This window comes from Triticum urartu, chromosome 3 (assembly GCF_003073215.2).
Source record: "Triticum urartu cultivar G1812 chromosome 3, Tu2.1, whole genome shotgun sequence".
NCBI lineage: Eukaryota > Viridiplantae > Streptophyta > Magnoliopsida > Poales > Poaceae > Triticum > Triticum urartu.
The window spans coordinates 510,671,784-510,683,255 of record NC_053024.1 but is presented as its reverse complement, the minus strand read 5'-3'; the positions used below and the strand labels follow the sequence as shown (position 1 = coordinate 510,683,255).

General features: G+C 43.2%; 1 protein-coding gene across 4 annotated transcripts; it reads left to right on the top strand.

The window, feature by feature from the left end:
* The first annotated feature begins 5,076 nt into the window (after window positions 1-5,076).
* LOC125544676 (anthocyanidin 5,3-O-glucosyltransferase-like) lies at window positions 5,077-8,967 on the top strand. 4 transcript variants are annotated; one of them, XR_007299599.1, is made up of 3 exons: window positions 5,077-6,662; window positions 7,007-8,178; window positions 8,378-8,967. XR_007299599.1 is itself a non-coding variant. In XM_048708423.1 (3 exons), the coding sequence occupies exons 1-2, from the start codon at window positions 5,268-5,270 to the stop codon at window positions 7,115-7,117; spliced, it is 1,506 nt and encodes a 501-aa protein (XP_048564380.1). In that variant the 5' UTR covers window positions 5,077-5,267; the 3' UTR covers window positions 7,118-7,141; window positions 8,035-8,967. The 4 variants fall into 4 exon arrangements, 3 of the variants coding, with proteins under 3 accessions (XP_048564380.1, XP_048564381.1, XP_048564378.1); XM_048708423.1 differs by having other exon boundaries at window positions 7,007-7,141; window positions 8,035-8,967; XM_048708424.1 differs by having other exon boundaries at window positions 7,010-8,967.
* The last annotated feature ends 2,505 nt before the right edge of the window (window positions 8,968-11,472 follow it).

Genomic DNA, 11,472 nt, shown 5'->3' with positions numbered 1-11,472 from the left:
AGCACTACGAGAGACGAGGAAGGAGAGAGGTAGGGCTGCGCCAAGAGGGAGATCAAATCATGTGTTGGGCAGCCCCCAATACCTCAAGTATATATAGGGGAGGGGAGGGGCTGCGCCCCCTTCTAGGGTTCCCTCCCTAGGGGGACGGCAGCCCTAGATGCCATCTAGGGTGGCGGCCAAAGGGGAGAGGAGAGGGGGGAGCCCTAGGGTGGGCCTTGTGGCCCATCTGGACCTAGGGTTTGCCCCCTTCCCACTCTCCATCTAGACCTGGGGCTGGTCCCCTCCCACACTTGGCCCACGCAGCCTTCTGGGGCTAGTGGCCCCACCTGGTGGACCCCCGGGACCCTTCCGGTGGTCTCGGTACGTTACCGATAGCATCCGAAACTTTTCCGGTGACCAAAATGGGAACTCCCATATATAAATCTTTACCTACGGACCATTCCGGAACTCCTCGTGACGTCCGGGATCTCATCCGGGACTCCGAACAACATTCGGTAACCGCGTACATACTTTCCCTATAACCCTAGCGTCATCGAACCTTAAGTGTGTAGACCCTACGGGCTCGGGAATAATGCAGACATGACCGAGACATCTCTCTGATCAATAACTAACAGCGGGATCTGGATACCCATGTTAGCTCCCACATGTTCCACGATGATCTCATCGGATGAACCACGATGTCAAGGATTCAGTCAATCCCGTATACAATTCCCTTTGTCTACCGGTATAGTACTTGCCCGAGATTCGATCGTTGGTATCCCGATACCTTGTTCAATCTCGTTACCGGCAAGTCTCTTTACTCGTTCCGTAACACATCATCCCGTGATCAACTCCTTGGTCACATTATGCACATTATGATGATGTCCTACCGAGTGGGCCCAGAGATACCTCTCCGTTTACACGGAGTGACAAATCCCATTCTCGATTCGTGCCTACCCAACAGACACTTTCGGAGATACCCGCAGTGCACCTTTATAGCCACCCAGTTACGCTGTGACGTTTGGTACACCCAAAGCATTCCTACAGTATCCGGGAGCTGCACAATCTCATGGTTTAAGGAAATGATACTTGACATTAGAAAAGCTTTAGCAGACGAACTATACGATCTTGTGCTAGGCTTAGGATTGGGTCTTGTCCATCACATCATTCTCCTAATGATGCGATCCCGTTATCAATGACATCCAATGTCCATGATCAGGAAACCATGACCATGTATTGATCAACGAGCTAGTCAACTAGAGGCTTACTAGGGACATGTTGTGGTCTATGTATTCACACATGTATTACGGTTTCCGGATAATAAAATTATAGCATGAACAATAGACAATTATCATGAACAAGGAAATACAATAATAACCATTTTATTATTGCCTCTAGGGCATATTTCCAACAATATACTAACCCCTCACGCTGATGGTGAACTTGCGGTGGTAGGACGACACCCTTTTTTGGATGTGGTGGTAGGTTAACACCAAGGTAGTGTTAGGTTGAACTTGCTATGTCGTATGATCATGCATGCTTTACTTCTCTTCTGCTCCATTGTTGTTTGTGTGCTACTTTTCTTGCTACTTGTGCTCCATTGATTTGCTGCTTCAAGTCTTGCTCTTGTGCATTGCTAGGGCAAGTGGTATGCCGTGTTCATCGGTGAGGTTCCAGGGGTTTATAGTTCATGGAAGAAGCCAATGCACAAGTGGCATCGTATAGCAACAACAACTATAGAGGGTTCAAGACTAGGCAGGCAACAGAACAAGCTTACTCCGCCTGGGTGCGAAAGCACGAAGGCAGTAGTGTCGACAGTGCCAAGGTTGGGGCTGTCAAAGTGGAAGCTGCTAAGGTGGATCGTCAGTTCGGCCTGAAGCTGAAGAACTTCATCATCTTCGCCCAGTTCATCACCATTGCTGTGTTGTGGCGTTGGTGTGCTAGGTGTGATCATTCTGGGTAAGCTCACCAACTAGGTACAAGGTAAGCACAACATGTACGCCGTATGCAACCAAACACCGTGTTCATGTGCCGCTAGGGCCAATCCAGCCAACCAAACAAAGTGCACTTGCGTATTACCTAATGCAGGGACTAGGGATGCAGACAACCAAACAAGTTGCATATGGCGTATTAGGGCCTGTTTTTTCTCAATCAGACTGGGTTGAGAAGGGTATGCAATGCGACTACTGTTCCAAACTGGAACCAAACACGCCCTTAGTGATAAGTTGTAGGTGTGCGTTGTACTTGAGGCTATTTCAAACCTGTTTTCTTTGAGTTTTTTTCTTCTCTATTTTTCCATTCTTTTTTGCACTTCGCTTCTTTAATTTTTTCACTTGTTTGTTCTTTTGCTTATTATTCTATATTTTTTATACGTCAACAACACTTTTGTCTGGTTTCTTGTGTGGGTTTTGAATAGGACCTTTTGGAGACCGAGCTCCATAGAGTACACGTATATACTTCCTCTTTAGTTCAAAAATTCTAGAAAAATACCCTGTATGTGCGTGTAAAATTTCATGATTAAATATCTTGAATTGCGACCTGTACAAGAAAAAAATCATGGACTTTGAGCAATGAACAGATCATGTGTTGAAAAGCCACAAATTTGTTTTTCTTTGCACAACCCTCATTTCAACGTATTTCATCATGAAAATTTACACACATGTACATTATGCCTCTAGGTATATGTGTAGTTTCTTTGATACATAAAAGTATGAATTTTGAATCTTCCAGATTCAAAATCTATGGAGCTCCTCCTGCATTCATGTTTTTTGGGTTTTTACCTGTTATTATTGCTGTTTTTGGTTTTTTGTGTTTCTTTACCTTTTTTCTGTATTTTTTTCATGATATTCGGTTTTTGGTTTTCTTTTTCTGTGTTTCTTTCTGATTTTCTTCGTATTTTTTATTTGTAGTTTTATTAAATCAATTATATGTCGACTTTTTGCACTACATGTTTACATTTTTTGTATACATGTTGAATATTTTAAAAATACATAATGAGTATTTTTTGGTACACATTGTACATTTTTCCGATACAAGTTTAACATTTTTTGATACATGTTATACATTTTTCGTACACACATTTAATTTTTCTTGATACATGTTGAACATTTTTCAAATACATGATTAAGATTTTTCCAAAATAATATTTTCAATCATTTTTTATGGATGATAAACATTTCCCATACATGATGAACTTTTTTTGAAGGGTATGGAACCTTTTTTTGTCCTACGCAAACATCTTTTTACAATATATTAACATATTATTAAATGTGACAAACATATTTTAAATTGTCACAAACATATTTTTGTATGGTATGCAACATTTTTTTATATTCCACGAACATTTATTTACATAATGTAAACATTTTTCTTAAATGTCACAAACAATTATTTTGAATGTGTGAACATACTGTAAATGTCACGTACTTTTTTTTTGAATGGTACAAAGCATTTTATAAAATTATGCAAACATTTTTTTGCCTTATATAAACATTTTATAAAATGTGACGAACATTTTCAAATGTGTGAGTATCTTTTTGAGTGGTATAAAATACCTTTTTCAAAATTACGTGAACATTTCCTTAAAATGTCACAAACAATTTTTTTGAAACACATGAACACTTTTTAAATTGGTGCGGACATTATTTTTACCCAACATGGGCATTTTTGTGTGATGAATGTTTTAAAATTATTATCAAAGTAATTTCGGAATATCTAGAGGGAAAAAAGAAAGAAAGAAACAAATGAACGAACTAACATTCGTAGCAACTACCGTGCCAGTCAGTAGCGCGTTGCGCAGGGCGAGGGAAATGCTCGCTGCGGGTGAGCTATAGACACATCCTCAGCTACGTGCGTATGCTTAGCATCCAAGTCGTGTGGCACAAGCCGTGAGGTGGGTTGGGCTCCATTGGCTTATGGTGTGTCATGCTAGGCAGGAGCGTATAGCCTGAAAAGCTAAAGGCACGGGGCACATTATCAAGCTAGAACGGCTTCAATTTGTATGACGAGAAAGATATCTTATCCTTTGGTGCACTTTAACCGACGAAGCTTTGATATATTTATTGTTGAAAGTATCCTCGATCCCAAAGTCAGGCATTGAGTTTGCCTAGCCTCACCTAGTCATTTTTGTAGGCGAGCGTGTTAGCGAATGTATCGCTTGTAGCGCGCACTATGAACGAAATGCTCATTGGTGATCAACTTGGCTCGGCCCATAACATTCAGCATTGTTTTAGGAAGGTACTTACGCGACAATGAGATTTGATCATAGATTCTTCAGATCGATTCAACAGTGACCATTATGACTCTAGAGCGCTGGTCATTGACGCACCGCAGTGTTGTTCTAGCGACGGCATTGACCATTCATGGTACAGGCATTTCGATGCGATTCTTATATTAACCCTTGTATTTAAAGTCCTTTGTACTTTCGCTGAATCCTGGATGTGGATCTTTTTAAAAATAATTCATTCATTACGTCACTGCAACAGTAAGGCTGGTTGTAATGGAGAGTATCATATACTAATATGATACTAGTCTATGATACTATATCCTAGGACATGCATAATACTACAACTTATAATACTACCTTCGTAATATCATATGTTGGTATCATAGATGACTATATTTATTGCCATGCATGACATAAAGTAGCACATCATTTAATATGATACGGTATCGTGATATAATACTCAAGTCTCTCTTTCTTCATTTAATTCTATGTCACTTCATTAAAATTACTTAGTTAGCATGCATGATACTCCCATTATGGCCAATGAGTACTATGTATCAATAATGGCAGTCGATGGGCGATCGGCATGTGAGTAGGAGAAATGTAACTTGTGCTCGTGGGCTCGTGGCAATGCTCTGAAGAGCGAGCAAACAAAGCCTTCTAGAAGAAGCCGGCGTCGATCCGAAGAGCAGATCGGGATGGCGGAAACTCGCCGGAAGAAGGCTCCACGGAGAGTACCGTCACGGATGACGTTACCACTCCCAAAGGCGCCACTCTGGATGAGATGAGGACTGTGGAGCTGTCCCTTTACGACGGCGGCTTCAGGCACCGTGTCAGAGCTTAAATTCTGTCGAGATGTGTCGCTGAGCTCAGCTCACGGTCTCACGTCGCCATGCATTGCTCTGCCAGACCACCACCATGTCCAAATTTGACTGGATTCGAGCAGGCCACACTATATTATCCCCGTTCCCGGTGGGTTTGTTTGCAGGGCGGCAGAGCAGAGGCACAACACACAAACCAACCCAAAACCATTTCCTACTAGCTAGAAGAGTGAAGTGAAGCGATGAAGAAGACCGTGGTCCTGTACCCTGGCCTCGGCGTCGGCCACCTGGTGCCGATGGTGGAGGTCGCCAAGTTGTTCCTCAAGCACGGCCTCGCCGTCACCGTGGCGCTCGTCGAGCCGCAGGTCGAGTCCACGGACTTCTCCGCCGCGGTCGCCCGCGCGAGGGCCTCCAACCCCTCCGTCGCCTTCCACGTCCTGCCGTCGCCGCCCGCAGATTCAAACCCCGACGGCGCGCCCAGGCACCACGTCGTCAAGGTTATCCAATTGCTCGCCGCCATGAATGCGCCCCTCCGCGACTTCCTCCGCTCGCTGCCCGCCGTCCACGCGCTCGTCCTCGACATGTTCTGCGTCGACGCCCAGGACGTCGCGGCCGAGCTCAAGCTGCCGGTCTACTACTCGTTCGCCTCCGCTGCCGCCGACCTCGCCATCTTTCTCAACCTGCCGAGCAAGTTCGCCAGCAATACGGCCAAGGTAAAAGAGCTCGGCGACTCCATCATTACCTTCCCGGGTGTTCCTCCTTTCAAGGCTTCGGAGCTGCCCTCCGAAGTTATCGGCGACGACGAAGCGCTCGTGTACGTCTTACGCATGTTTGAGCGAATGGCAGAGGCGAAAGGAATTCTTATCAATTCCTTCGATTCGTTGGAAGAGCCCGCACTGAGCGCTCTCAACGACGGACTTTGCGTCCCTGGTCGTGCGACGCCGCCGGTATACTGCATTGGACCGTTGGTCTCGGGAGGCGGAGACAAGGAGCACGAGTGCCTCCGCTGGCTGGACGCGCAGCCGGACCAGAGCGTGGTGTTCCTCTCCTTCGGCAGCCTGGGCACATTCTCCAGTAAGCAGCTCGAGGAAATTGCAGTTGGTTTGGAGAAGTCAGGGGAGAGGTTCCTGTGGGTTGTAAGGAGCCCGCACAGTCCCGACCAGAAGCACGGCGATCCGCTCCTGGAGCCTGACCTCGACGCGCTCATGCCGGAAGGGTTCTTGGAGAGGACCAAGGACAGAGGGCTCGTGGTGAAGTCTTGGGCGCCGCAGGTGGAGGTCCTGCGCCACAGGGCGACCGGCGCATTCATGACGCACTGCGGCTGGAACTCGACGCTGGAGGGCATCACGGCAGGGTTGCCGCTGCTGTGCTGGCCGCTGTACGCGGAGCAGAAGGTGAACAAGGTGCACATAGTGGAGGGAATGAAGCTCGGGGTGGAGATGAGAGGCTACAGTGAAGAGGTGGTTAAGGCCGAGGAGGTGGAGGAGAAGGTCAGATGGGTTATGGCGTCCGAGGGAGGCATGGCACTCAGGGTGCGGGTAGCGGCAGCGAAGGATGCGGCGGCTGAGGCGCTCCAGGAAGGGGGCTCGTCCAACTTGGCGTTTGCCCAATTCCTCAAAGACATGGACATTTCCAAGGTCTCAACCATGCACGATTGATGCGAAGCTTGTAAACTCTACTTAATGTTGGATTTTCTTTTTAGAAACACACTGCGGACGCACATTACTCAGGCAAACTTATTCCTATATGAACGCATGAGCCCATCCTACCTATATGAACACTTTTGGAAACTGAGCCGGAAGATCGTGAGATTGATGAAGTCATCACAATCATTTTGTAGTCTAACGAATATACCACCAAAAAGAATAGTATTGAAAAAACTGGAACTAATCCAAAAAATATGTGAGCACCCATATGCCAAATCTAACATTGGGTCTGGGAGCTTAGTTATTTCTCTAACAACAAGAATATTACTCTTCAGCAGGTTCTCGGAACACAAGACCTTGGAGAACACTTCCATAGATACATGCCACAACAGGCATTCCAGCAAGTTCAACATTTTTCGGACATGAAAAAAAAGTGTTTCTCCTAATGATGAGTCAAGATACTAAGCAAGGTTAGTTGATAAAGGTTATAGCCAGATTCCAGGTATTGACTATAATGAAGTCTTTTTCTCCTGTTGTAAAGCATAGCTCTATTTGCACTTTACTCAGTATTGTTGCCATGCATAATTTTGAGCTTGAACAATTAGATGTTAAAACTGCATTTTTACATGGAGAATTAGAAGGGGATATCGAAATGGAACAACCTGAAGATTTTGTTATTCCTGGAAAAGAAAAGCTTGTCTGTAAGTTAATAAAATCTCTTTATGGACTGAAGCAATCTCTTAGACTGTGGTATAATAGATTTCACACTTTTATGCTCTCCCAAGGTTTCAAAAGGTCTAATTATGATAACTGTATTTATTTGAAAACTGTCAATGGTTCAGCTATTTATTTGCTCATTTACATTGATGATATGTTAATTGCTTCAAAGAGTATGCCGGAGATTAATGAATTAAACAAGCAATTCAATAACGAATTTGAGATGAAGGATATAGGCACAACAAAGAAAATACTTGGTATGGAAATATCCAGAGATAGACTATCAGGAAAAGTGTATCTAAGTCAGAAGGGATATATTGATAAAGTTCTTCATCGTTTTAATATGCATAATGCCAAGTCAGTAACGAGTCAGATGCAGATATTGAGTACATATCTAGAGTTTCCTATTCGAGTGCAGTTGGTTCATTTATGTATGCAATGGTTTGTTCTTGTCCAGATTTTTCATATGCATTGAGTGTTGTTAGCTGGTACATGGCTAATCCTGGAAAAGAGTACTGGAAAGTAGTTCAGTGGATTTTTAGATACCTGTGTGGTACTTCTAATGCTTACTTGCAGTTTGGAAAACTAGAGATTCACTTATTGGTTTTGTTGATTCTGATTTTGCTGGTGATTTGGATAAGAGAAGATCACTCACAGGTTATGTTTTCACCATTGGTGGTTGTGCTGTGAGTTGAAGAGCAACTTTGTAGTCTATTGTGGCTTGTTCCACTACTGGTGCCGAGTATATATGGCTATTTTGAGGCATGCAAAGAAGCTATCTGGTTGAGAGGTTTGTATGCTGACCTTTGTGAAGATTCATCTTGCCTAACCATATTTTCTAACATTCAAAGTGTAATATGTCTTACAAAGAATCCAATGTGTCATGATAGAACAAAGCAAACTTAATGTCCGATTTCACTACATTCGAGATATTATTGCTGAAGGCGATTTGAAGATAAGAAAGATAAGTACTCATGATAATCCTGCAGATATGATGATAAAGCCAGTTCCTACCAATAAGTTAGAGCTTTGCTCAAGCTTAGTTGGTATTTGTCACTAGTCCTATAGACTTTGACGCCCAAGGTGTTTATGCTAATTTGGATTGAGTATTTACTTTCTTGGACTACCAGAGGGAATTTGGCTCAATGTGGAGATTTTAAATTGTGATCCAAATTCTACCGCCTTGGACTAGACGTGGTACACATGTTGTGGGCGTTGCGTTGGCATTGACGCGTACGAGTACCACTCGTTTACTTGTCCTCCAAGGACTCTTGTGTATTGTCTCTCACATATACCCCATGTAGTCGCACCTAACGACTGCATGTCGTCTCGTGCTTGTAATACTCCTCCATCACAGTGATTGCGCCTTCGTGCGTCCGTGGTTTTCTCCCACAAGGGTTTGTATGTAAAACTTTGTGTCTCTCATGTCTCGTTTATTCTCATTTTATCTAATAGTAATTTGTAACAAGTAGCAACAAACAATAGTAGCAATAGTGTAGCAAGGTGGCTCACTCCTTTTTATAGCAAAGGACAAGCAGAAAGTACTTCTTATAGTGAGCAAAGCATTCTCGAGGACACATATGAATATTGTCTAGTTAACTTTCATCATGTTTAGTTTATTCGCGTTCACTACTTTGATAATTTGATATGTGGGTGGACCGGTGCTAGGGTGATGTTCTTACTTGAACAAGCAACCCTCTTATGATTACCCCATCTCGCAAGCATCCACAACTAAGAAAGAAGAATTAGGATAAATCTAACCATGGCATGAAACGTATGGATCCAAATCAGCCCTTACAAATTAATGCATAAACTAGGGTTTAAGCTTTTGTCACTCTCGCAACACATCATCTACTTATTACTCCACAATGCCTTCCCCTGGGCCCAAACATGGTGAAGTGTCATGTAGTAGACATTCACACGACACTATTAGAGGAAGAACAACATACATATCATCAAAATATTGAAGGAATACCAACTTCACATAATTACTTATAACAAGACTTCTCCCATGCCCTCAAGAACAAACATAACTACTGACAAATCATGTTCATGTTCAAGATCAGAGGAGTATAATATATGATTAAGGATCTGAACATATGATCTTCCACCAAATAAACCAACTAGCATCAACTACAAGATGTATTCAACACTACTAGAAACTGCTACCTCTTGAGCACTGCGTTGGTTTTCCCCGAAGAGGAAGGGATGATGCAGCAAAGTAGCGTAAGTATTTCCCTCAGTTTTTGAGAACCAAGGTATCAATCCAGTAGGAGGCTACGCGTGAGTCCCTCGTACCCGCACAAAACAAATAAAAATCCTCGCAACCAACGCGAATAGGGGTTGTCAATCCCTACATGGCCACTTACGAGAGTCAGATCTGATAGATATGATAAGATAATATTTTTGGTATTTTTGTGATAAATATGCAAAGTAAAATAAAGGCAAAGTAAAAAGCAAAGGAAATAACTAACTAGTAGGAGATTAATATGATAAAGATAGACCCGGGGGCCATTAGTTTCACTAGTGGCTTCTCTCGAGAGCATAAGTATTCTACGGTGGGTGAACAAATTACTGTTGAGCAATTGACAGAATTGAGCATAGTTATGAGAATATCTAGGTATGATCATGTATATAGGCATCACGTCCGAGACAAGTAGACCGACTCCTGCCTGCATCTACTACCATTACTCCACTCATCGACCGCTATCCAGCATGCATCTAGAGTATTAAGTTAAAAACAGAGTAACACCTTAAGCAAGATGACATGATGTAGAGGGATAGTTTCATGCAATATGATAAAAACCCCATCTTGTTATCCTCGATGGCAACGATACAATACGTGCCTTGCTGCCCCTTCTGTCACTGGGAAAGGACACCGCAAGATCGAACCCAAAGCTAAGCACTTCTCCCATGGCAAGAACAACCAATCTAGTAGGCCAAACCAAACTGATAATTCGAAGAGACTTGCAAATATAACCAATCATACATAAAAGAATTCAGAGAAGATTCAAATATTATTCATAGATAGACTTGATCATAAACCCACAATTCATCGGTCTCAACAAACACACTGCAAAAAGAAGATTACATCGAATAGATCTCCATGAGAGAGGGGGAGAACATTGTATTGAGATCCAAAAAGAGAGAAGAAGCCATCTAGCTACCAACTATGGACCCGTAGGTCTAAAGTAAACTACTCACACTTCATCGGAGAGGCTTGGATGATGATGTAGAAGCCCTCCGTGATCGATGCCCCCTCCGGCGGAGCTCTGGAACAGGCCCCAAGATGGGATCTCGTGGATATAGAAAGTTGCGGTGGTGGAATTAGGTTTTTGGCTCCATACCTGATCGTTTGGGGGTACGTAGGTATATATAGGAGGAGGAGTACGTCGGTGGAGCAACAAGGGGCCCACGAGGGTGGAGGGCGCGCCTGGGGGGGGGTAGGCGCGCCCCCTACCTCGTGGCCTCCTCTTTTGTGTCTTGACGTAGGGTCCAAGTCTCCTGGGTCTTGTTCGTTGAGAAAATCACGTTCCCGAAGGTTTCATTCCATTTGGACTCCGTTTGATATTCCTTTTCTTCGAAACCCTAAAATAGGCAAAAAACAACAATTCTGGGCTGGGCCTCCGGTTAATAGGTTAGTCCCAAAAATAATATAAAAGTGGAAAATAAAGCCCAATAATGTCCAAAACAGTAGATAATATAGCATGGAGCAATCAAAAATTATAGATACGTTGGAGACATATCAAGCATCCCCAAAGTTAATTCCTGCTCGTCCTCGAGTAGGTAAATGATAAAAATATAATTTTGGATGCGGAGTGCTACTTGGCAAAATTTTAATGTAATTCTTCTTAATTGTGGTATGAATATTCAGATCCGAAAGATTCAAGACAAAAGTTTAATATTGACATAAAAATGATAATACTTCAAGCATACTAACAAAGCAATTATGTCTTCTCAAAATAGCATGGCCAAAGAAAGTTATCCCTACAAAATCATATAGTCTGGCTATGCTCCATCTTCACCACACAAATTATTTAAATCATGCACAACCCCGATGACAAGCCAAGCAATTGTTTCACAC